The following is a 27,076-nucleotide window of genomic DNA, read 5'->3' as shown; positions in this document are numbered from 1 at the left end:
ATATATTGTAATTCAGTGATTTCAGGATACAGTATCCCTTTGAAGTGTATATGAGCTTCAGCTGCAGCACTGGGAGAGTGGAGAAGTCCTGCCCTGGGAGTGAGTATCTGAGCATCTGGGTGCTTGCTTGCTTGCTCCTCTGGGTTGCTGTCTCCTGAGACAGATGAAGTCCCTGGTAAGTGCTGGAAAGACTGGGACCCCCTGCCTGACCCTGACTCCAGAGAGAGGCTGCAGTTAGTCTTGCAGCCGCTTGCATCAGCTCCTGGCTGGGTCAAGGGGTATAAAAGCCCAGCTGCCCTTCCATTTTTTTTAAACCAATCTAGAAGAGAATGATAGTGGGGAGGGCGTATGTGTAGTTTCTGTGCAGGGTGAGAGTCTGGCAGAGAAAGCCGCCAAATGCCTTCAGAGTGAGAGTCTGCAACTGGCAGAAGGCTGGCCCTCCCTGGTGTGAGACAGGGGGGGAGTAGATGTACGCTGTGTGAAAGATATTGAGTGGATCTGAATGTTCCCAATTCTCTCAGAGGCTCATCTGCGGTGCCCACTGGCCTGTTTGTGTTGTTGTTTAATGCCAGATCAGTACATAGTAAGACCACACTCATCCATGATTTGATCGTGGATGAAGATGCAATTTGATGTGCATTACCAAGACTTGGGTAGGTGAGCTGGAAGGAATTGATCTGACCCAGCTTTGCCCCCCTGGATGCTCAGTGCAACACCAGCACAGGCTGCAGGGACGGGGGTGGGGGAGGAGTTGCTGTGTTCTACAGAACTTCCATCTCTGTCACCAGGAAACCACTCTGTCTTAGAGCTGGCTGTGAGGCCCTGCACCTGGTGTTGGGCCAAGGAGACAAGAAACTAGTGTTGCTGCTAGTGTACCCTCCACCCTGGTGACCAGCAGATTCTCTGACCGAGCTGGTGGAGGCTGTCTCACCTGTGGTGCTGGAAGAGCCCAGAACGATAGTCCTGGGTGATTTCAATGTCCATGCTGAGGCTGCCTCTAGTGTTCCAGCTTGGGGCCTCATGGCCTCCATGATGACGATGGGACTGTCTCAAGTTGTCACTGGCCCAATGCTTAGGGCAGGGCACACCCTCGACCTGATTTTTGCTTCAGATGGAGGAAGGAGTTGCCTGGAGACAGGGGGATGGATGTCATCCCATCGTTATGGTCAGACTACTTTCTGGTGAAGTTTAGACTTATGGGTCCAATCCTCCCCTGCAGGGGTGGTGGACAGATTAAGACGGTCTGTCCCCAGAGACTAATGGTATCCACAGGATTTCTGAATGCCCTGGGGGAGTTTCCAGTAATTAGAGCAGGTGACCCTGTTGAAGCCCTTGTCACACTGTGGAACAGTGAGACACGTCCAGCTCTTGACACGGTTGCACCTGAGCTCCCTCTCCTGCATTGTGGAGCTCGGTTTGCACCTTGGTACCCTACTGAAGTAAGGGCAATGAAACAGGCTGGATGATGGCTAGAGTGTAAGTGGTGAAAGATGTGTTGTGAGGCTGATCAGGCACATGTAAAATATAATAACTGTGCCTACTGTGTGGCAGTGAGGGCAGCCAAGAAGGGCCACTACTCTGCCACCATCGTATCCTCAAGTAGCTATCCAGTGGAGCTTTCCCATATTGTCAGGGGTCTGTTGACATCAACTCCAGGAAATGGAGTTTTAGACCCTTTGGAGGCCCACTGTGAGTTGTTTGCAAGGTACTTTGAGGGTAAAGTTGCTCACCTCCATAGCAATCTTGATGCCCCCTCCACATCTACTGTAATCCCCAATGAGGGTACAGTGCAACGTCTGCTATAACTTCTTGGGATCGGTTTCATTGATGCAGCCTGATGATGTGGACAAGGTGCTTTCAACAACGCAGCCAGCAACATGTCCTCTTGACCCTTGCCTTTCTTGGCTTATTAAAACTTGCAGAGGGAATTTGATCGACTGGATCCACACGGTCAACATGTTGTTGCAGGAGGGAGTGTTTCCAGCCGCCCTGAAAGAGGTGGTGATCCGACCACTCCTGTAAAAGGCCACCCTGGACCCATTGGTTTGCGACAACTACCGCCGGGTTGCAAATACCCCCTTTTAGGGAAGGTGATTGAGAGGGTTGTGGTGCAGCAATTGCAAGTACTCTTGGATGAAATAGTTTATTTTGACTCATTCCAGTCTGGGTTCAGACCTGGTTATGGGACTGAATCGGCCTTGGTCGGCCTGATGCATGACCTTTATTGGGAGAAGGACAGGGGGAGTGTGAGCCTGTTATTCTTACTTGATTTCTCGGCGGCTTTTGATACCATTGACCATGGTATCCTTCTGAACAGACTTGGTGAGATGGGTATTGGAGGCATTGTTTTACAGTGGTTCCAATCCTATCTCCAGGGTTGTTCTCAGAGAATAGCATTGGATGATTGTCTTTTGGTCCTCTGGCAGTTGTGCTGTGGGGCTAATATCTTGTCCCCAATGCTGTTTAACATCTATGTGAAGCCTTTGGGAGCGGGGACATCAGGAGCTTTGGGGCAAGGTGTCAGCAGTTTGCTGATGATACCCAGCTCTATTTAAGAACATTAGAAGAGTCTGCTGGATCAGGCCAGTGGCCCATCTAGTCCAGCATCCTGTTTGGCAGTATCATTTGTTCCCACATGGATGAATAGAAAGGGATACCTGTCGGTGGGCTTGATGAGTGATGGCAACTCTTCTATTACATCTCATCCATCCTCCTGGTAAACAGCATACCTGGCGAGTCCACAAAACTTTTCAGCATACTTGGGTTTCAATCCCTCACAGCAGGGAGTCTCCCACTACTAGTACTCTTCTCTTCTTGTTGTAGAGCGTGGTTTCATTGCCCCTGCTTGATTGAGCTTCAGCCTCTTGCTCATTGTCACACGGGGTTGTGACGCCCTTCCCTGGCTCTCCCTGTCAGGTTCCTACCTGCTCGTGGTTACTGCCTGTCACTAGGCACTACCAGGGACTCCACCAGTCCGGACTGTCCTTTTTTATGGTTTCTCTCCCCGCTCTAGCACAGATCTCAACAGATCCCCCTGCTAGGCAGCACCACCAGTCACGCCCTAATACCAGTATTCCCAGAGACTCTGAATACTTGTGGTGTTATTCTCTTCACCGCTGCCACCATTTGTTACAGTTTCCCTTTAGCCTTGGTCATTACCTTACCCTCCCTTCTGGTCTGTGAAACCCCAGCCAAGGATCAGGCCTTCGGTAAACCAAATATAGTTTTTATTAAATATAACAAAGATAACAAGATTTCTTCATAAGGCACATAAGCATATGGTTTTATCTAATACTAATCCGAACTCCACCCCCCTCCTTCTCCACGCTCTCCTGACAAACAACTCTCTCAAACCCACCAAAACAACCCACTCACTTTCATCACCCAGATTCCACTGTCATCCTTCCATTTATACCCTCAGCCATTTTAAACACTCAGCCAATCATCCAGCATTCTACTGCCCATTCACTCCCCCTCCTCTTTCACTCCACTTACCATGTATCTTCTATTCAAACAGCACTTACCCTATTTACACTAATACAGGATCATCACAGGGGTCTCCAATAATTCTTCCACCACAGGCTGTCCTCCAGTCTCATCCTCGAGTGGTTGAAAGCGGTTCCATAGTTCCACTGGTGAAGACTATCTTCTAGCTCTTCTGCTCCTAACTGTCACCCTTAGAACATAAGATGAGCTTGCTAGATCAGGCCAGTGGCCCATCTAGTCCAGCATCCTGTGCTCACAGTGGCCAACCAGGTGCCTGGGGGAAGCACACAAGCAGGACCCGAGTGCAAGAACACTCTCCCCTCCTGAGGCTTCCGGCAACTGGTTTTCAGAAGCATGCTGCCTCTGACTAGGGTGGCAGAGCACAGCCATCATGGCTAGTAGCCATTGATAGCCCTGTCCTCCATGAATTGGTCTAATCTTCTTTTAAAGCCATCCAAACTGGTGGCCATTACTGCATCTTGTGGGAGCAAATTCCATAGTTTAACTATGCGCTGAGTAAAGAAGTACTTCCTTTTGTCTGTCCTGAATCTTCCAACATTCAGTTACTTTGAATGTCCATGAGTTCTAGTATTATGAGAGAGGGAGAAAAACTTTTCTCTATCCACTTTCTCAATGCCAGGCATAATTTTATACACTTCTATCATGTCTCTGACCCGCCTTTTCTCTAAACTAAAAAGCCCCAAATGCTGCAACCTTTCCTCGTAAGGGAGTCGCTCCATCCCCTTGATCATTCTGGTTGCCCTCTTCTGAACCTTTTCCAACTCTATAATATCCTTTTTGAGATGAGGCAACCAGAACTGTACACAGTATTCCAAATGCGGCCGCACCATAGATTTATACAACGGCATGATGATATCGGCTGTTTTATTTTCAATACCTTTCCTAATTATCCCTAGCATGGAATTTGCCTTTTTCACAGCTGCCGCACACTGGGTCAACATTTTCATCATGCTGTCCACTACAACCCCGAGGTCTCTCTCCTGGTCGGTCACCACCAGTTCAGACCCCATGAGCGTATATGTGAAATTAAGATCTTTTGCTCCAATATGCATAATTTTACACTTGTTTATATTGAATTGCATTTGCCATTTTTCCGCCCATTCACTCAGTTTGGAGAGGTCTTTTTGGAGCTCTTCGCAATCCCTTTTTGTTTTAACAACCCTGAACAATTTAGTGTCGTCAGCAAACGGCCACTTCACTGCTCACTCCTAATTCTAGGTCATTAATGAACAAGTTGAAAAGTACAGGTCCCAATACCGATCCTTGAGGGACTCCACTTTCTACAGCCCTCCATTGGGAGAACTGTCCGTTTATTCCTACTCTCTGCTTTCTGCTTCTTAACCAATTCCTTATCCACAAGAGGACCTCTGCTCTTATTCCATGACTGCTAAGCTTCCTCAGAAGTCTTTGGTGAGGTACCTTGTCAAAAGCTTTTTGAAAGTCTAAGAACACTATGTCCACTGGATCACCTATCTATATGCTTGTTGACACTCTCAAAGAATTCTAATAGGTTACTGAGACAGGACTTTCCCTTGTAGATGCCATGCTGGCTCTGCTTCAGCAAGGCTTGTTCTTCTATGTGCTTAGTTAATCCAGCTTTAATAATAATACTTTCTACCAGTTTTCCAGGGACAGAAGTTAAGCTCACTGCCTTGTAATTTCCGGGATCCCCCCTGGATCCCTTTTTGAAGATTGGTGTTCCATTTGCCACTTTCCAGTCCATCTCACACCCGGTCCCGGTCCGCACTGAGGATCAAGTCCGGGATTGCCGTCCCTCTGGTCGGTTCCATGACCAATGGTCTAGGGCATAGTCATTTTAGAATATCTAGAAATTTTGCTTCTTTGTTGTGACTGGAACACATATGTGGCCAGTCTATGTCCGGGTAGTTGAAGTCACCCATTACTACCACATTTCCTAGTTTGGATGCTTCCTCAATTTCACATCTCATCTCCAGGTCTCCCTGAGCATTTTGATCAGGGGGACGATAGATCGTTCCCAGTATTAAATCACTCCTGTAACATTTGAATCAGGAGAGAGCCCTGGACTGGTGCCTGGACTCAGTGGTGGGCTGGATGAGGGCCAATAAACTGAGTCTGAATCCTAGCAAGACAGAGACACTGTGGGTTGCTATGTCCTGAGTTTGGATAATTGGTCAGTTGCCTGCTTTGGATGGGGTCGTACTCCCTCTGAAAGAGCAGGTCCGTAGTCTGGGGGTGAGGGCCAGTTCTAAAGGGCGGCCAGGTGGGGCACTGGCCCGATGGCCCCTGCAGCTACATTGGGGCCCTCAGCCACCCCTCACCTCCCCTTCCGTGATCTGCAGCCCCCCACGCCCCCAGTACCTGTCTGTTGTCTTTTACCATTGCCCTTAACTAAGATGGCGGCCGCGGTTTCCCTAAGGTACTGAAGACCCTGCCGCCATTTTAGTTGATGGCAGAGATGCGTGCACGTAGCACGCATGCGTGCCATCAACAAAGATGGCAGTGGAGGCGTCATCCCCTTAGGGAAACTGCAGCCGCCATCTTCATTAAGGGCAATGGTAAAAGACAGCAGACAGGTAGGTGGGGGGGCGTGGGGCGTGTGTGTGTGTGTGTGTGTGTGTGCACGTGTGCACATGCACACACGCTGGGGCCCAGGGCAAGCTGATGCCCAAGGGCCCCGGCATTCCTGGAGCCAGCCCTGATGGGGGTGCTTCTTGATCCATCTTTGTCACTAGAGGCCCAGGTGACCTCAGTGGCTAGGAGTGTCTTTTACCATCTTCAGCTGGTAAGACAGCTGCGGCCATTTCTGGACTGGAATAGCCTGACCACTGTTGTCCACGCACTGGTAACCTCCAGGTGGATTACTGTAATGCGCTCTATGTGCGGCTGCCCTTGAAGTTGGTCTGGAAGCTGCAGCTGGTGCAAAATACAGAAGTGAGACTGCTCACTGGGGCAGGGTATCGCCAGCATGTCACCCCACTGCTGAAAGAATTGCACTGGCTACCTATTAGCTACTGGGCTAAGTTCAAAGTTCTAGTTTTGGTGTACAAAGTCCTATACAGATTGGGACCAGGATACCTGAAAGACCATCTTATCCCTTATATACCCAGTAGATCACTACACTCTGTAGGTAAGGGCCTCCTGCAAATACCATCTTATCAGGAGGTCCGTTCTGCACAACATAGGAAGTGGACCTTTCATGTACTGGTCCCTACCCTGTGGAATTCCCTCCCCTTAAATATTAGACAGGCGCCCTCTCTGTTATCTGTTCAGCGCCTACTGAATATCTTCCTCTTTCAACAAGCCTTTTCAGCAGAGACCTTATCCCAGTCTGCGTCTGTGTTTGAATTGCTTTTTAAGATGTTTTTAAACCTTTTTAAAAATGTTTTTAAAGATGTTTTGTTTTAATATGTTTTTAAGGTTGTTTTTTAAAAATATATTTTAAAGTCTATTTTTAAGATGTTTTAAAGTGTTTTAGTGTTATTTTTGCCACTCTGGGCTCCTGCTGGGAGGAAGGGTGGGATATAAATTCAATAAATAAATAAATAAATAAATGTTCAGATCATATGCCATGAATATCTCCTAATGCTAAATTAATTGCAGAGAAGTACAAAGTGGCAGAGTTTAGTAGCTAGATGTGCTGTAGCTTCATCAGAGTAATAATCCTTAGTCTGTAGTCCAAAATATATCTGTACAGTAGGAATTAATAGTTATGAAAGTTGCATTGCTTATTAATTGAATTACTCCCTAACTAACTAATGTATTGACCTGAGATTTTGTTAACAGGTTATTGCAGCATTTAATATATATAATAATATATAATATATATATATATACTCGTATCATTACATCTATACAAAACCTTACAAGTAGGAAACTTCTTAAAGAGGAAACTGCTGATCTCCTTGTTAATCCAAATCCCACCCCTGGAAGGTTTTACATGCTGCCTAAAATCCACAAAGCCAACAATCCTGGTCTCCCTATTGTCTCAGGTAACAACACAGCTACTGAAAGGATTTCTCTGTACATTGACTTAAATTTACAAAACATGGTGCAAAACCTACCAACGTATATCAAAGACACCGAGGACTTCTAGCTTAAAATTGAGTCTTTAAACAAGCAGTATCAATTCCACAACAATACTATACTAGCTACTTTAGATGTCACATCTCTTTACACCAATATACCACATAATGATGGGATTCAGGCTTTAAATGTTCCTTAACACCAGAGATGTGAACAATCCTCCAACAGAGGTTCTCACAACTTTAGCTATGCTAGTCCTGACTTGTAACAACTTTACATTCAATGGAGAACACTATCTGCAACTACAAGCAGAGCTTGGAAAAGTTACTTTTTTAAACTACAACTCCCATCAGCCCCAGCCAGCATGGCCACTGGATTGGGCTGATGGGAGTTGTAGTTCAAGAAAGTAACTTTTCCAATCTCTGACTACAAGGCACAGCTATGGGGACTCACATGGCTCCATCATATGAGAATCTCTTTATGGGTAAACTGGAACAGGAGATCCTCAAAAAGGCACTCAACAAACCACTTATATGGTGGCGATACATTGACGACATCTTTATGGCCTGGATGAATGGTAAAGAGAGTTTGGAACAATTTGAAAATTACATCAACTCTATCCATCCCTCTATTAAGTTTACATTTAAACTTAATGACAATCTGCACATCCCTTTTCTGGATGTCTTTCTCACCATTGAAAACAACAAAATACCCACTGATCTCTACAGCAAACCCACTGATGCCCACACCTATTTAAACTGGAAATCCTGCCATCCTAGGCATATAGGAACATTGTGTATAGCTTAGCTCTGAGAATCAAACTTATTTGCAACACTGAAGATAAATACCAGAGAAGGATCAGTGAACTTAAAGAACGCCTTCTTCGAAGAGGATATTCTCCACATATTATGAATTGCAACATCCACCAAGCCTCCATTCTGTCCAGAGAAAACCTCCTCCATCATACTGAGGTGTCAAAGAGCAGAGAGCAACGGATTCCGTTTGTGGTAGATTTCCATCCAGCATCTCCTATCACCAAGCAATCAGGGAGAGCTACCCATTGCTGGCAAACTCTGAACATCTTGCTAGAGCCATGTTGTAGCATTTCACCAACCTCCTAATTTGCGCAGACTGTTGGTGAGAGCTGTGCTTAAGCCACCTATCACCAATCCAGGGTCTCATCCTTGTCACTCCAAACGCTGTATCACCTGTGTGTACCTCAGGGAAACAGCCACTTTTACAAGCACTAGGACAGGCAGGACATATTACATCAAACAGAACATCACCTGCAGGTCCTGCAATATAGTTTACATCATCAAGTGCAGAAGGCCAGGATGTCATATCCAATATGTAGGAAAGACCACAACTGACCTACGCATGCGCTTCAGGAACCACAAGTCGGCAATCTTGACAAAAAAAGTGGAGCAACCAGTGGCAAAGCATTTTAACATTGAGGGTCACAGCCTGTTGGACTTTTCCATAACAGCGATAGAGATGCCAGCAGATCCAGCAGCATTGACCAAAAGGGAGAACTTTTGGATATACTCTCTGGACACATTGGCACCACATGGCCTGAACCTGGAGGACAGTACCACCACTACTTAGCTTCTGCAAATGAAGCCCCTGTGAGCATTCCATCCTCAAAGCTCTATAACTGCCACCTTGGTAACAGCATTTCTATGTTAGCAGCTGATGAAGGCGGAAGCTGAAACGTTTTGTTAATATAATAAAAACCTCTGTTTCGTTAATCACAATTATGTTTAGCTTTGTCATATAGTTTGTATATGGTCAGCCCCTGTGTATTTTCTTTTTTTTTTTTTTTCAATAATTTTTATTCAAATTTTCATAAAACATACAAAACAAAATCATAAAACATTCAAAGACAAAAAACAAAATCAAAAATAGTTAAACAAAAAGAAAAAAAGAAAAAAAAAAACAAAAATAAAAAATAAAGAGTAAAATATTGACTTCCCATTTGTCAAAGATCAAATCAGTTATAAGTCTATAATATATAGCAATCCTGTCTCTTAAGTCATATTATAAAATCACTTTCCTCCAGTAGTTATCTTACTTAATCATCAAATCTCATAAACATTACTTTATTCTTTCCACAAAAAGTCAAAGAGAGATTTCAATTCTTTAAGAAATATATCTATCAATTTTTTTTTTCCAGATAAGCATATCGATTAATCCATCTCATTACTAATTATGATAATCTTATTGTCATAACCATAGTCAAAATAAACATTTCAATTAATCCATCACATCAGAATCTGTTAGGTTCAGTAATTTCAGTAGCCATTGTTCTATTATCTCTATTAGTTCCATTTTCCATCTTCCATCTTCAGTAGTCTTGTTAAGTCCAGTAATTTCAATATCCAATCTTCCATTATCAGTATTCCATAATAATCTTGCTGTCAAAGCCATAGTCATATAGTAAGAGTCTGATGGGAATTACCTCTATCCCAAATATTTTCTTGCCATCCATTCTGAATAGGTTGCTGAAATACTGCTGTAAAATCATATCTCTGTTCTTTTTTTCAAAACACACTGGGTCATCTCTTAAAAGTTTTTCCATTGTCACATGGCTGCAGTTAATTCCATAGATTTTCTCTATATTGGGCTCCATCACATCATTCCAGTCCAGAAGATAATCCATGCCATTGATAACTTTATCTCTAGAATCTTCATTAATTTCTTCAGAGATAACATTGAGTTCCAAACAATAGATTTTATTTCTAAAGTCCATAGACTCCAAATCTTGTTCCTGTTCCACGTTTGTTCCAATCTCCGGGATCTCCTCTCTCACAGGGACCCCTATTCCAGTCTCCAGGGTCTCCTCTCTCACAGGGACCCCTGTTCCAATCTCCGGGGTCTCCTCTCTCACAGGGACCCCTTCCAGGGTCACCTCTCTCACAGGGACCCTTATATCTTTAATCTCCTGCTTCATTTTACTCAATTCAATTTTCGTTATCTCAATCTCATCCATTATTTTCTGAAACATAGTTATTTCCAGATTCTCAGCCACTTTCTTAATTGCCATTTTAAAAGAAAAATATAGGAAAACCACTTCTTATTTCAGCAACAATTGGGTTAATACTCCAAACTTGGTGACATCACAGTATAAACAGAGCAGACAGCCTTATCTCTCCAATAGTTAAGTAAACAAAATGCAGTTCCCAGGATCGAAACAATTAATGGCAATCGTCAAGAAACAGATTCGTCAAAATAAAATAGACCAAAAAGAGAGTAGTCTCAAAACAGTATAATATTTTTCAAAATAAAAATCTGGAATAGAAATCCCTCTTCTGTGTGTATCTTTAGAATGCAAATCCAGGACAGCTTTTTGCAACAAAAACAGAGATAAGCTATTAATTAGTGCGTAGCAGAGAGAAGTTACGGCTCCCCAGTGAGATGTCAAAAACCGATCAATCTGGCAAATCTCTTTTAAACAGCAACAATTTAAGTCAAGTAAAAGAAAAATATAGAAAGAAGGGTGCTTGCCTGTTAATGCGTTCTCTCTTAGAAGATAAGATGAACGTTCGCTTTAACAGATAGAGCTTGCTGTTGAAAATCCGTCCCACCTTCGTCGGCTGGACCTCGTCCCATAAATTAATGAGATCTGGTCGTCCCAACAAAAATAGGCTTTGAGGTTAATCTCTTCGTTTCTCCCTACCCGGGAGAAGTTTAATCAGTCAAAAAAAAAGAAAAAACTGACTGATATATCTGAATAAGCTTCTTTTGAGGCAGGAGCCCGTCTCAAAAGCAGGCACAGGCTAAGTCACCCTTCCCGGAAGTCCAGCCCCTGTGTATTTTCTTTTTGAAAATAAAAGCAGGGTACAAACATTGCAAGGAAACGATGAGTTGCCTATCTCCACTTTAATAAAAATAAAATTCTAGACTTCTTGTCTAGTTCTCAAATTTTTTAAAAGAGGAGACTAAACAAAATGCCTGCTGGAAAATTATTGGTATGTTTAGATGAAATGTATTTCTTTTCCGGTAAGACAGTTCTAGTTGTCCTGATGAGCAACCTATACTCTGGAAAAAAGTCTACTCTAAGGACAGAATATAGAGAAACCGATTAGTTCCCACTCGGAAAGGGTGTGAGACAGGGATGTATTTTATCATCTTATATGTTTAATCTATATGCAGAACATATCATATGGAAAGCGGGATTGGACCAAGATGAAGGAGGTGTGAAAAGTGGAGGGAGAAATATCAATAATTTAAGATATGCAGACAGTACCATACTGCTAGCACAAACCAGTAACGATTTGAAACGAATGCTGATGAAAGTTAAAGATGAAAGCACAAAAGCAGGACTACAGGTGAACATCAAGAAGACTAAAGTAATGACAACATAAGATTAATGTAACTTTAAAATTGACAATGAGGACATTAAACTTGTCAAGGATTATCAATACCTTGGCATAGCCATTAACCAGAATGAAGACTATAGTCAAGAAATCAGAAAAAGGCTAGGACTCGGGAGGGCAGCTATGAGAGAACTAGAAAAGGTCCTCAAATGCAAAGATATATCACTGAACACTAAAGTCAGGATCATTCAGACCATGGCATTCCCAATCTCTATGTATGGAAGTGTAGGTTGGACAGTGAAAAGAGTGGTTAAGAGAAAAAATCAACTCATTGGAAATGTGGTGTTGGGGGAGAACTTTGCGCATACCATGGACTGCGAAAAAGATAAATAATTGAACGTTAGAACAAATTGAACCAGAACGATCATTAAAAGCTAAAATGTTGAGACTGAAGTTATTATACTTTGGACACATGAGAAGACATGATTCACTAGCAAAGACAATAATACTGGGAAAAACAGAAGGGAGTAGAAAAAGAGGAATACCAAACAAGAGATGGATTGATTCCATAAAGGAAGCCACAGACCTGAACTTACAACACCCTGAACAGGGTGGTTTACAATAGATGCTACTGGAGGTCGCTGATTCATAGGGTCGCCGTAAGTCGTAATCGACCTGAAGGCACATAACAACAACAAACTTATTTTTCTCTAGAGGTTTTGTTGCTTAGCATTATATCTACCTGCCATGTTAGCTGTATTTCCATGTGACCATCTTCTGCATTTACCGAAGTCAGGTTTGCAGTCATTTGTCAGATAACCCACAACTTTGTTGGCTATACTATAGTATTCTAATTCAAGGAAAGTTAGAATGTGTTCAAGGGAAAAACCTTCATTAGGTGATACATATCTTGCTATAACAGTTGGTTGAAAAACATGGGAAAGATCTGGTATAGTGTCAAATAGACAAACTGAAGTACCCTGCTTTTCTCAAATAATCCAGATCAGATTCTCTTACTTTTTTAGCCATAAACTGGATGACTTCATCACATATTGTTTTAGAGAAGTGTGCAGGCTTCCCGAATCCACTGTTTTTATAATATTTTATATGGTTGACAAGCAATGGTTCAAACGTAGTGATGAGTTCTGTCAATCTAAGAAAGTTCCCATTATGTGGTGAACCAAACTTTTCAATGCCTCCCCTAAAGGCCCATTCACATTCCGCCTACGTACTCACAACTGCAATTACACATTCAAGTACATGCATTCAGTACTCTTGTTCATGTTTTATCTGTTCCTCCAGTGTGAATCCAAGGTTAAACCATGCTGTCTTGCCAAATACGTAAGCAAAGCTGTTCTATGATCCTCAGAGTTCTCATGTTTTTCAATTCCAATGGGGTTTCACCAGTCATCAAATCCATTCTTAGCAAATTCTGTCATCTATGATATTGAAAAGATCTTGCAAACAAAGTAGTAAACACAACCAGTTGTTGGAGAATATACTAGCCCAGGCCCCAGGGATCACCAGCCCAGAACCTGCAAAGTCCAGTGATGCCCCCACCAGGAAGCCCAGAATCTGAGCTTTCATTTTTTTAAAAAAGTTAAGTCTGTTGCCCTCCTAGAAAGAACATTATGGAGCAAAATGTACAGATACCCTTCTAACTGATTTCTGTGAAATGAGCCAGTCAGGCTGCTCCTGTTTGTCAGTCATTTTACCCAATGACTAAAGTCTGAGCTGTGATTGACAAGTGAGTTGTTTTGACACCAGGCAATAGAAATCCCTGCTGGGGTCCTAAAGAGCTGCTGTTTTGCCCTCCCATTAGTGTACTTTTATTGCTCCTGGGTTCCCCCCCCCCAGTCCTTGGACTCTCCATATTTTTATTTTTCCTAACAACCCGGACCATGTTTCCTGTGCTGGTTTCATCTGCAAATGAAATGGAAATGGACTGCTTTCAAGTCGATCCCAACTTATGGTGACCCTATGAATAGGGATTTTATGATAATCAGTAGTCAGAGGGGGTTTACCATTGCCTCCATCTGAGGCTAGTCCTCTCCAACTGGCTAGGGCCTGTTCAGCTTGCCACAGCTGCACAAGCCAGCCCCTTCCTTGTCTGCAACTGCCAACTGGGGGGCAACTGGGCTCCATGGGACTATGCAGCTTGCCCACAGCTGCACAGGTGGCAGGGCACGAACCCCTGAGCCACTCACTGTGGGAGTGATCTTTAGCTGGCCTTGACACCCACATGAGTGGGGATTTGAACTCACAGACTCTGGACTCCCAGTCAGGCTTTCCTCCCCACTGTGCTATGCCAGCTGTCTCATCTGCAAATATTACTACACAATAAGTTTGACTCACGGTTAAAGAATCCCCCTCCTCCAAAAGGCAAATGTGAAAACTTTGCAAATAGGATTAGGCATGTCTCTTGCTTTGCAAGAGCTAACAACCAGGCACCATTAAGAATTCACTAGTTGGTATACATGTCTACACAGAAGTAACTCTCTTTCTGTTTAATGGAGTTTACTTCCAGGTAAGTGGGTACAGGATGGCAGCCTAGGCTTTGGTTTAGGTTTGGCATTGTGGAAAAACAAGGTTCTTGTACCTTTAACAGCTGTATGACAGGCAGAAATTTAAGCCTTTTCTAGTATACAAATACAATTATGGGAAAAGCTTCAGCATGATTACTCTCTAATTTTGTGTTGTACCATTCCCCCACCCATGGCAACCATTTTGTGACTGGTGCCCCCAGCACTCTCTCAAAACTTGAAACATGCCCTCTGGTCCAAAAAGGTGACCCCTGTACTAGCCATTTTTGACTGTATTTTTCACCATTCATTTTTTTTTAAATGAAAGGCTGTTTGAAAAATATCTAAATCGTTATTTTGAATAATCACTTTGATTTCTCAAATGAGCTATTCCATTGTTGCCCACTTTGAAGCACCTTTCTTGTCCAGGATGAAATTTCACCCTCCTCAAGACACCCCAGAAACCATGGTCATTGGGTTTTGTATATCTATCTCCTTCAGATGTGATTTCAGGCTCTATAAAGTTCTCATGTGTACTAGTCACATTCTGATGCAGACCTGTATCTATCCCAGATTCCCAGTAGAAGAAGTGGAGGTGTGTGGTTGTTGAGTATTAGGTCCCTGTTCTATAGCTACGAGAGCCAGTGTGGTGAAGTGGTTAAGGCAGCCTTTCCCAACCAGTGTGCCTCCAGATGTTGTTGGACTACAACTCCCATCTTTCCTGACCATTGGCAATGCTGGCTGAGGCTGATGGGAGTTGTGGTCCAACAACATCTGGAGGCACAATGGTTGAAAAAGGCTGGGTTAAGGTGTTGGCCTACAATGAGACCAGGGTTTGAATCCCCACACAGCCATGAAGCTCACTGGGTGACCTTGGGCCAGTCACTGCCTCTCAGCCTCAGAGGAAGGCAATGATAAAACCACCTCTGAAAACCGCTTACCATGAAAACCCTATTCATATGGTCGCCATAAGTCGGAATCGACTTGAAGGCAGTCCATTTCCATTTTCTATAGCTGTAAGTAACAGTCAAGTTTTGATAATGTTTTTAACTGCCTTTTAAGATGCTTCTTTTTTCTTTTATGAAATCCCCTTCAAAAGATCTCTTCTTTGTTTAAGTTACTTTTTTGCCTAGCCAATCATACTATAAAAGTAGTCTTTAAAATAGTCTTCAGATTAGATTCATTGCCCTCTGACCCCCTGTGGTGTTGCTGTGGGTGAGTGGCATGCTGGGAGTTGTAGTTAGAGACATGGAAGAGAGCTGGGAGGAAGAGGAAGTGAGAAAGCCAGAGTTGTTGGGAGTGTGGCCTAATGGATTACTTTTCAATTTTGCTAAGCTCCTGAAGGAAAGAAGCTGCAAGTACTTATCTCTGGTAGTTTGTAATCTTACAACAAAGCACCTGCCTACATTGGGGGGGGGGGGACATTGAGGTGGCTTACAGGCCTGTGTACAGCTTTGGCCGGTAAGACAGCTGTGGTGAGGAGGGGATTGGCAGAGATAATGCCTGGTGTGGAACGGGATTTTGGAATAATATGTTGGTAGGCTACCACTCATTGGCTCTTCTTGAGGTCTGAGGTGAGGTTGGGCAACCTGTGGATGAAGCGAGTAGTCTAGCAGTCCTGGAAGGAAAGCTGATGGGATTGGGATGGGAAGGTCAGGGTTCAGAATTTTGGTGAAAGGTTTTTTAAGCCAAAGCAATTTCAATTGTAATAAATCTTATTTATTTCCAACATATTTGCAGGCCCCTCACAATGCGAGGCCCCAAGCTATGGCTTACTTGGCTTGTTCCTAAATCCAGCACTGCTGCTGCCGAAGTGCCTCCCTACAAACTCATTAATATCTACTTTTTTCCTTCTCCAGTTTGCTCTCAATTCTCACAGGAGAAAGAGGCGCTGTGCGTGCTGGAGACTGCTCCTACCTAATCAGAGATTGAGACCCACCCACCTTCCCCCCCCCCCATACTGGGGTCCACTTTGGTAAATTCTTGTCAGCAGCCTCTTTTCGCCACTTGGCAGCTAGCAGCTATGGAGCCTGCCATTTCCCTCAACATGAGGCCCTACGATGTCAAGTTGCATGGCGACACTGCTACCTTCTATCCTTACCCATTGGGCATCGTCGCTCAACCACCCAAGGACTATGTGCTGTGGTCGTTGTTCAACTTCTCCTTCATGAATACCTGTTGTCTTGGCTTTGCTGCCCTCGTCTTCTCTATCAAGGTGAATGTGGGAAGAAAGGGTGGGAAAACTCCCCAACTAACTGCTCTAGCTGCTTGCCGTCCTCCTCTTTCTCTGTTCTCTTTCTGCAGTCTTGGTTTCTTTTCCCCCTCACCATTATTTCTGTCTGACCCTGAAGACCTTTGCCACCTCTTTTGGCTTTACTGCCTAATGGGGTATGAGGGGTTCATGTACTTTCTGCAACAGCTCTCTTTTTCCTCGATCCTTCACTCAAAACCTATGTTGCCTTTTCCTGGCAGTCTTTGTACTTTTCATCAGTTTGCCAGACAAGTAGAAATTCAATAGGTCTTGCTTCCTCGTTACTTATGTGCTAGAAAAACAGCACCTGTTGAATTTCTGCCAGTTACATGGAAGGCAATGGTATACCACCTCTGAATACCGCTTACCATGAAAACCCTATTCATAGGGTCGCCATAAGTCGGAATCGACTTGAAGGCAGTCCATTTCCATTTTTTTACATAGGCATGAGCCACTATCTAAAATGTGTTAAACTGACACTTAATAGTCTGTCCCTCCCTTTCCAAGGAATTTTAATTCCCGTCACCCATGTTATCTAGCTGTGGGTTCATTGTAGGAACTAGGGAATATGAAGATGCAAAATCAGTTGATGGAGTAACTGTTGGATGTTATATTTTCAAAAAGGGAGAGCAGCCATGAAGTGTTTCCTTATCTAACAATTTTAGGTGCTGTCAGAAACATACTGAACATCTAGAACCTAATCAAATCTGTGACCTCCTCCTACACTCCATCTTAAAATTTTGACTGAACACAGACTTGATGCCACATCAAACCACCTTCATTTCTCTGTTCTTCTCCCTGCTCCTGCTTTGCTCACAACTCTGTGCATTTTGACTGCTTGTGGGTTTTGATGGAGATAGCAACTCTCCAGCTGTACCTAAGCTGCAACCAGAGCTGTAAAAAGATAGATGTCCTGTGTACTTCCAACTGCATGCTTATAAGGTGGTTTAAGATTCTTGTTGTTAGCTACTGAAACGGTAGCTATGATAGTCTCATTTTGCCCTCACCCATGCCCCCAAAGCAGGGTCATCAGCTTGTTGCCTGTGGATGCCATGGTGCCTCTGAAGGCCTTCAGTGGTGTCGCCAGCAGGTAGCCCGGAATCTGAGCTTTCATTAAAAAAAAAAAAGTAAGTCTCTAGCCCTCCTAGAAAGAAGGTGTACAGCAAAATGTGCAGATACCCTTCTAAGCTGTTTCTGTGAAATGATCCAGCCTGGCAGCAATAGCACCTGAAAAAAATGGGAGGGGGGGCACAGAAGGGACAAAGTATATTTCTAGGTGGGTGAAATATACTAGATAGGGGAGCAAGCTCCTTATTTGGGGGGGGCACTTGCCTCCCGTTTGGTGCAGCCCCTGCTGGTTGCTGCTGCCCCTGCTGGCGGCTGCTGCTGCCTGTCAAGTCTTTTTAGTCAATGAGTGAAGTGACTGACAAGGGAGTTGTTTGGATATCAGGCAGTAGGAACCCCTGTGGTCCTAAAAAGCGGCTGTTTTGCCCTGCCTTTTAGTGCACTTTTCCTGCTTCTGTCTTTTTTTCTAGTCTTTGGAATCTTCATAGTCTGCCCCTTTTTCCTAGCAACCAGGATGCATCTATCCTGTGCTAGGTTCACGTGAAATCATGTAGTGCCTAGACATATTTTTCTGCAAGTACTACTACCTTGTAAGTATGGGTGAATGTTAAAGAATCCTCCTCCCCACAAAAGGCAAATGTGAAAGCTTTGCAAGGAGGCATAAACAGGCTTTGCAGGAACTTAAGACCAGACACTCATTAAGAATTCACTGTATAGTTAACTTACAATACAATGGTATTCACTAATAGGCAAAAAACCTTTGCGGTTTAAGAACGTACTTATAGCCAACAGACATTTCTATCAAACTTTAAAAAGCAGGGAAATTGGGAAGCGATAGTGAATGCACCAGGGGAGAAGGAGACCTGACCTCCCCTTTGAGATAATGTACTGCCCTACAGATTTGTCAAAACTCAAACAAAATTTGGGTTGGTCTTTCACAGTTCAATCCACTTCCTGTGTAGCTTGGAAGAATATGGTAACGTGCTGTTGAGCATATGGTGAGTGGTGGCAACACCTGCAATCAGCCTAAATAACAGAAACAAGACGTGTGCTGAGCTGATCTTGTTTGAGCAGGGAGGAAACAGCCCATTTGCTACTGGGCCAAGTTCAAGGTTCTAGTTTTGGCATACAAAGTCCTATACAGCTCGGGACCAGGATAGTTGAAAGACCGTCTTACCCCTTATATGCCCAGTCGATCACTGCGCTCTGCAGGTGAGGGCCTCCTGCAGATACCATCTTATCAGGAGGCTTGTTCTGCACAATATAGGAAACAGACCTTTAGTGTGGCGGCCCCCCACCCTGTGGAATACCCTCCCTTTGAATATTAGGCAGGCGCCGTCTCTGCTATCTTTTCAGTGCCTTTTGAAGACTTTTCTCTTTCAACAAGCCTTTTGAGTTGAGACCTATCCCAGTCTGCATCTGTGTCAGAATTGTTTAATATGTTTTTTAATAATGTTTTTAATGCTGTTTTGTTTTAATGTATTTTAAGATCTGTTTTTATGATGTTTTAAAGTGTTTTAGTGCTTTGTTTGCCGCTCTGGGCTCCTGCTGGGAGGAAGGGCGGGATACAAATTACATAAATGAATATTAAGACAGTCAATATAGTTTAGATAGTCACTTTAAATATGTTTGATTTACCTTGCAATTTTAGTGATGTTTCCTATAGTAAATTATTTTCTTTTGCTTCTGTTTCTGTGAAAATGTGAAGTACAGCAAGAGTTTGCATACTTATGGCGACCCTATGACTAGGGTTTTCATGGTAAGCAGTATTTAGAGGGGGTTCACCATTGCCTTCCTCTGAGGTCGAGAGGCAGTGACTGGCCCAAGGTCACCCAGTGAGTTTCATGGCTGTGTGGGGATTCGAACCCTGGTCTTCCAGGTTGTAGTCCAACACCTTAACCACTACACCACACTGGTTAGAAAACTCCAAAAACAACTGTAGAATAATGGCAATCACTATTCTGCTGAATAGTCTCCAGTGGACATGAGGAGTGTCTCAGTGGGAGGTAAAATACATTCTAGCAAATATCTAGATGTGCTCTATGTGATTAATTGACCGTGCCCACCCTTCCTTAAGTGGAGGAGTTTAAGCATAGCAGGCTGAACACATGCATCTTGGGCAATGCTATTTGATATTCAAGTTTTCTTCTGGCTTTAAGATGCATGAGTTTCAGAACACAGTTCATTCTAGCATATTTAAAAAGGAATACTAATAGGGATACTGTAGTGGTGCATTTTGGTACATTTGAGAAGAAAATGCCCCCCAATCCCTCTTATCTGTCTCCTGATGAAACAGTGGTAATTTAGATATAGGGGAGACACGTGCACTGTTCTGCCACTTCCAGTGCGTCTCCACCTCTCCAGAAAACGGGGACACACAATGCTACTCAAACCCCGACCCATTTACTGTAAAATCTGGTGAGATCAGCTTGAGGGTGTATTTTTAAAAAAATTCAGCTTCAAAGAGATTTTGCAATAGATCAGCAGATCAACCCATTCCCCCTCCAGGTATGGCTAAAAGAAACGCTTTGCTCTGGCAACTAGTGTGTTCACAGCCATAGTCTTGAGCACATTTGGGGGAGTGATAGCTACTACCTGCAAGAGTTGCCAACTGTGGGCACAGTGATGCCTCTGATGTCTTACCCTCAAAGTCACTGAGCCCCCTCTCCCTTCACTGCCCCTTTGTTGAAAAGGTGGCGGCGGGATCCCTTTTATCTCCTTTGAAAAGTACATAGAACTGAAGGAGGAAATTGAAAGAGTGAAACTCTTTCCCACTATCTCTTTCAGCTTTTCAAGGGTCAAATTAATTCTACTAGTTCCAAATCTTCCTGATTCTTTGAATGCCCTGGGGGAATTTCCAATAGATAGAGCAGGTGACCCTGCTGAAGCCCCGTTGATGCTGTGGAACAACCAGATGCATTGGATTCTTGACATGGTTGCTCCTGAGCACCCTCTCTGGCATTGTGGAGCCCAGATTGCACCTTGGTACAACAGTGAACTAAGGGCAATGAAACAGACTGGGCAATGGCTAGAGCACAAGTGGTAAAAGACATGCTGTGAGCTTGGCTGGGCACTAGTAAAACAACATAACCATGCCTACTGTGTAGTGGTGAGGCCCACTTCTCTTCCTCTATCACAGCCTCAAGTAGCCATCCAGGGTCTGTCAACATCAACTCCAGGAAATGGAATTTTAGACCTTTTGGAAGCCCACTGGGAATTGTTTTGCATGGCAGTTTTGGGTAAAGTTGCTAACCTCCGTAGCAGTCTTGATGTCCTGCCAAACCAGATGCAGACATGAAGGTGTGCTTTTCCTTAATAGCTTTAACAGAAAATTTCAGTTCAAAGTGCTTCATGTATCAGCTTACAGGTTACACAGGATTCAGCATCTTTACTAGGTGTAGCTAGGCATGACTATGCTGCACTAAGACGTTGTCACAGCAATTAGACACATCCCCTTACCAGCCTTAAGTAAGGATGGGCAGGCTCCTTACTTGTGTGAGGAAAGTGTCACAGTTAGAAGCGTTTGCGCATGCATGCACTCTTCAGTGGGACTACTTTGAGCCTGTTGGCACCACAGCCTATGTGTCTCAGGTGAGGACGCCTGGACCACTTCAGCAAGGTCCTCCTCAGGAGAAGGCCTGCGTGGTGGCAACAGTGAAGTGAGCAAGGAAGGGGGTGTAGAGAAGGTGAAGTGGCAACTTCCTGATTGGGCAGCGCCTCATCAGTGGTAACTGGATCTACAGGGGGCGGAGCTGTCACTGTCAGCGCCACAGGAGCCTTCAATCTCAACCATGTCTTAAGGCACATCACTGAGGTCTTCCCCTAATTCCAAGTCTGTCTTCTTATTGTCATCCTCATTGCTCCAGGACTTTTCTATGGGGCTCATGACACTAGATGCCCCTTCCACATATACTGTAGTCCCTAGTGAGGTGTCCAGTGTAATTGTCTGCTGCAACATCTTGGGATCAGTTTTAGTTGATGCAGCCTGATGATAGGGACAAACTGCTTGCAACCAATGCAGCTAACAATGTGTCTTCCTGACCCTTGCCCTTCTTAGCTTATTAAAGCTTGCTGAGGCGGTATGACTGAGTGGATCCAGGGTGTAGTCAACACATCTTTGCAGGAGTGGTCCCAGCCACCCTGAAAGAGGCGGTGATCTGACCTTTTCTGAAAAAGCTCACCCTGGACCTATTAGTTTCTGACAACTACTGCCTGGGTTGTGGCATAGCAAATGCAAGTATTCTTGGATGAAACAGATTATCTCGACCCATTCCAATCTGGGATCAGGCCTGGTTATGGGACTGAATCAGCCTTGGTCGCCCTGATGGATGACCTTTATCAGGGGAGTGCAACCTTCTTATTCTTACTTGTTCTCTCAGCAGCTTTTAATACCATTGACCATGGTATTCTTCTGAGACAACTTGGTGAAATGGGTATCAGAGGCACTGTTTTACAGTGGTTCTGATCCTATCTCCAGGGATGGTTTCAGAGAACAGCATTGTGTGATTGTCTTTCGGTCCCCTGGCAGTTGTGCTGTGGAGTGCCACAGGATACCATCTTGTCCCCCATGCTGTTTAACATCTATATGAAGCCATTGGGAGATTTGGGGCAAGGTGTCAGGAGTACACTGATGATACCCAGCTCTACTACTCTGTAGCATCTGAATTGGGAGAGGCCATGCAAGCCCTAGATGAGGGCCTGGACTTGGTGATGGGCTGGATGAGGGCCAATAAACTGACTCCAGCAAGATGGGAGGTGCTGTAGGTAGATGGTTCCTGTGTCCTGATAATTGGTCAATGGCCTGCTTTGGATGGGGTCATACTCTGTCTGAAAAAGCAGGTTCAAGTGCTCCTGGATCCATCTTTGTTGTTAAGAGGCCCAGGTGACTTTAGTGGCTAAGAGTGCCTTTTACCAGCTTTGACTGGTAAGTCAGCTGCGGCCACTTCTGGACCGGGATAGCCTGACCACTGTTGTCCATGCACTGGTAACCTCTAGGCGGGATTACCATAATGTGCTCTATGTGGGGTTGCCCTTGAGGTTGGTCCGGAAGCTGCTGAAAGAATTGCACTGGCTGCCCATTAGGTACCAGACTAAGTTCATGGTGCTCATTTTGGTGTACAAAGACCTATACAGCTTGGGACTATGGATACCTGAAAGATCATCTTACCCTTTATATACCTAGTCAATCACTGCGCTCTGTGGCAAGGGCCTCCTACAGATACCATCTCATCAGGTGGTCTATTTCACCTTTAGTGTTGTGGCACCTACCCTTTGGAATTCCTTCCCTTAAATATTAGACAGGCGCCATCTCTGTTACCTTTTCGGTGCCTACTGAAGACCTTCCTCTTTCAACAAGCCTTTTAAATTAGAGACCTTATCCCAGTCTGTGTCTTTGTTGGAATTGCTTTTTAAGATGCTTAAAGATTATTTTTTTAAAGCTGGTATGGCACAGTGGGGAGGAGAGCCTGGCTGGGAGTCCAGAGTCTGTGAGTTCAAATCCCCTCTTGTGTCTCCTGGGTGTCAAGGGCCAGCTAAAGATCATCCCCACAGTGAGTGGCTCAGAGGTTACGTGCCCTGCCACCTGTGTAGCCATGGGCAAGGACAAGGAAGGGGCTGGCTTGTGCAGCTGTGACAAGCTGAGCAGGCCTTGCCAGCTGGGGAGGACTAGCCTCAGAGGGAGGCAATGGTAAACCCCCTCTGAATACCGCTTACCATGAAAACCCTATTCATAGGGTAGCCATAAGTCAGGATCGACTTGAAGGCAGTCCATTTCCATTTTCAAAGATTTTTTTAAAAGATATTTTATTAAGATGTTTTGTTTTTAAAATGTTTTAAGATGTTTTTAGTGTTTTGTTCCTTGATTGCCATCAAGGGTTCCTTCTGGAAGGAAGGGTGGGATAGAAATTTAATAATAATAATAATAACTTTTACCCTGTTGCTTGGAAAAGTGAGCTATGCGCACACTGTGTGTGCGTACATTCATGCATGTGCACTCCAGGGGAGAGGGGAGAAAGGTAAAACAGATCCTCTTCAAACTGCATAATTTGTTTCCTCTCCCCCCCCCAATCAGAGCACATATGTCTCCATTGACTAAACTGTAAAAATCACAGATCCAATGCTTTGTAGAACTGGCATGATGCATATTTGTGGGTCTGAGACACATAACCTTATGGAGCCTCAACATTTTTTTTTACAAGGGATCCCTAGAAAACCACCATCAAATCATACCTTTGCATCTGCAGATGTATTCTGTGATTTGTTGGAGATTTTGTTGTCAAGCTCTATGAGGATCTGTGTTATAAATCAATGTTTTTGTGGTGGCAAGCACTGTATCTTTGATTTTTACTATGCAGCCCATCACTGTAAGCTTTAACAATGATTTGGGGGGTGGGGACCTTGTGTAAAATAATGCAAATTCAAGAAGATCTGGTTTAATTTTACTGGATCTGATTTTTACCCAGAACCAAGGGGAAAGTAACGACTGTATGTGCTCATGTGCTTCATGCTGAGAGAAGTTGGTGCCATGTCATTCTCAAATGTGTCCTTGGGCTCCAAAAGGTTGATGACCCCTGATCAAAAGAATATGAATGGGAAAGGTGAAGTTAAGACTAGAATTGGGATGCAACAGTTTGGGGAGCAGGAACTTTCCACTGGTTAGTGATAGCACTGAACAGGAAACTCTAGCTTTGACTATGATTACATAACAGCCATGAAAAGTCCATTTGAGCTTTAGGTGTTCAAAGCAAGGTCAAAGATGTTTCCACAACTAATTATCATAGAATCATAGAATAGTAGAGTTGGAAGGGGCCTATAAGGCCATCAAGTCCAACCCACTGCTCAATGCAGGAATCCAGATCAACGCATTCCTGACAGATGGCTGTCCAGCTGCCTCTTGAATGCCTCTAGTGTCAGAGTCCACTACTTCTCTAGGTAATTGGTTCCATTGTCTTATGGCTCTAACAGTTAGGAAGTTTTTCCTGATGTTCAGTTGAAATCTGGCTTCCTGCAACTTGAGCCCATTATTCCGTGTCCTGCACTCTGGGACAATCGAGAAGAGATCCCGGCCCTCCTCTATGTGACAACCTTTCATGTACTTGAAGCGCGCTATCATATCTGCCCTCCGTCTTCTCCAGGCTAAACATGCCCAGTTCTTTCAGTCTCTCATAGGGCTTTGTTTCCAGTCCCCTGACCATCCTTGTTGCCCTCCTCTGAACCTGTTCCAGTTTGTCATTATTTTTATGTTTTTAAAAATCTCTCCCCTTCAGACAAGGGATTGTAAACTCTCTGGATATGACGAAGGTGCGGCTAAATACAGCAAGAGAGCCAAGTTGCTGAATATTATTGCATCAGTACTGGGCATTGTGTTCTTCATTCTTATCTTCCTCATGACTGTCTCTGTTGTAGTAGTTTTACAAGAAAGACTCCAGCAGTTAATTAAGGAATACCGGGAGAAGATGGAGGAATTTCTCAATATGGATGATGGATCTGAGATATCCTCAGATCCTTACTAAGCATGGCAATCCTTTCTTCTGTTCTGATTGTTCCTGCGCTGGTCTTTCACTTGCAAGGAATGAAGAATTCTGCAAAGCGGCACTACTTGCATTTCTGGAGATGTAATGGTCTCCCCTATAGCTACTGCTTGCCTACCATCTAGTTTCAAGCTCTGCATCTAGTTTCAGATGCTTACTGAAAACACGATATTTTTATGAGCAATGATTTCTCTGTCCCAAGGTCTAGATTTGTAGCTTTTCAGTCCCTATGATTCATGGAAAGTGCCACGCTTGTTTGGTTTGTCAGTATTTTGACAAGTTTCTCACCCAAGATGTGTATTAGAGCTTTCCTCTTTGAAATATGACATCTGATGTGAATTCTGAGCAAATAAAAACACAATTGGTATTCTGTGTAAATTAATAATTTGTTGGTCATGTAATTTTTTTTTATTTTACAAGAGTTCCCCACCCCCACCCAAAATCTTCCCCACCACCATTAAAAAGAAAACTCAGCAGTCTTTAGCAGGGTAGTACAAGTTACAACAAAACCATAACTAAGAGGTGTGAATCAAGTTGTACAGCAGACATAACCCAGATCCAATTAGCCTGCAGATTAATATTTCATTCGTACAGTTTTGTTTGCTTCCTTACACCTTATCCCACTTCAGCAAAAACACCTGTTTCGTTCCTGCCTAGATAGGACACCTTCAGAGATAAATTATTTTCTTTTCTTGTATGTTTAGAATGGGAGGACCAGGCTTCTCATATCTAGGGGTCTCACCTTCCTGCCACCAAGATGCCCAACTGCAAGAAAATACAGGCTCAGTGCATTTTAACTTAGCTCAACAGTTTTATGAAGGGAAGAGGAAGACCTCTACATTCCTGGATTCTCTATCACAGCCTCCCCCAACCTAGTGCCCTTTTCATGTGTTGAAGACCAACCCATCAGCTCCAATCAGTACAGTCATGTTGTGTGGGGCTCATGGGAGTTGTAGTGTAAAACATCTGGAAGCCACCAAGTTGGAGGTGGCTGCTCTGTTTGTATCCTTTCAGCTCTTTAGCCTAGGGCATAAAGGGATCATCAATTCTGCCTAAAATTAAACTTTGATTTGGGCCTTGCATGTGGTCTTGTAGTTGTCCACAGAACGTAGAAAATATGCTCAAAAAGAATGTAACCAAGAGAGCAAATGGGTGATATGAGAGACAGCGAGTGTGATATTGCTGTTGGGCAATATCACAAAGGAATATGGCAGGGATAAGTAGTGGAGAGCGGAGTATGTAAGGATGGAGAAGAGGAGGAAAAATAAAGTGCATTCATTTAATGTATCAAACTCTGCCTTTCACATTATGCCAATGAACTTTAAGGATCTGCTCCCATGTATGGAGGCAGGGGGAAAGCAGGAGGCAGCTGGGGGCAGGACAATGAATACTGTTATGATTAAAACTGTATGGGGCGGGGTGGTTGGTTAATCTATGTGCTGGTAAATGCAACATTTGTAGAGTCGGAGCACCTTGATATTTCTTTGAGGGAGCAAAATTTGCTTTTTCCTCAGGTAGCCAAACAACTTGGGCCAGTCCTGCTGTGACCACAAGGATTCAAAATGTTTATCTTAAAAATTGCCTTTCTTATTTTTCAAATATATATTTACTTCTCATTTACTTACGCAGAAACATAGTGCCCTGCGATGTATTGGATTGTTCATTGGGTAAGGCTTACCCTAAAAGCAAATATATGTGAAAATAATCCCTTTACATCAGCCCCGTAGCCGGGGGAGCAAATGGGGCTCTGCCCCCCCCCCGAAGCTGTGCTTCACTCCGTCCCTTCTAGGATTATTTTTGAAAATTGGCTTCTTTTTAATTTGTGACATGACCGCGACAGCCTCCATTTAAAGAATGATAGTTTGTTTTAAGAACAGAAGC

The 27,076-nt window shown here is 43.8% G+C and overlaps 1 protein-coding gene and 1 long non-coding RNA gene across 5 annotated transcripts in view; one reads left to right on the top strand and one right to left on the bottom strand.

Annotated features, from left to right (window-relative positions):
* Positions 1 to 27,076, bottom strand: part of LOC133376921 (uncharacterized) — a 120,618-nt gene that overhangs the window by 78,225 nt on the left and 15,317 nt on the right. The window lies entirely within an intron of this gene.
* On the top strand, positions 101 to 25,562 carry LOC133378263 (interferon-induced transmembrane protein 1-like). 4 transcript variants are annotated; one of them, XM_061613070.1, is made up of 3 exons: positions 101 to 175; positions 16,210 to 16,565; positions 24,932 to 25,562. In XM_061613070.1, exons 2-3 carry the CDS (start codon positions 16,374 to 16,376, stop codon positions 25,175 to 25,177), a joined length of 438 nt encoding a protein of 145 aa, XP_061469054.1. In that variant the 5' UTR covers positions 101 to 175; positions 16,210 to 16,373; the 3' UTR covers positions 25,178 to 25,562. The 4 variants fall into 4 exon arrangements, with proteins under 4 accessions (XP_061469054.1, XP_061469055.1, XP_061469052.1 ...); XM_061613071.1 differs by lacking the exon at positions 101 to 175 and adding an exon at positions 15,546 to 15,565; XM_061613068.1 differs by lacking the exon at positions 101 to 175 and adding an exon at positions 15,606 to 15,708.

Source organism: Rhineura floridana, chromosome 2 (genome assembly GCF_030035675.1).
Source record: "Rhineura floridana isolate rRhiFlo1 chromosome 2, rRhiFlo1.hap2, whole genome shotgun sequence".
NCBI classification, from domain to species: domain Eukaryota; kingdom Metazoa; phylum Chordata; class Lepidosauria; order Squamata; family Rhineuridae; genus Rhineura; species Rhineura floridana.
This window is presented reverse-complemented; position numbering and strand designations above follow the sequence as displayed.

Excerpts from the sequence above, each read along its gene's own strand:
- LOC133378263 (XM_061613070.1), top strand. The coding sequence starts at position 16,374 with ATGGAGCCTGCCATTTCCCTCAACATGAGGCCCTACGATGTCAAGTTG. Across the intron at positions 16,566-24,931 it reads CCCTCGTCTTCTCTATCAAG|ACAAGGGATTGTAAACTCTC; the intron begins GTGAATGTGGGA and ends TCTCCCCTTCAG.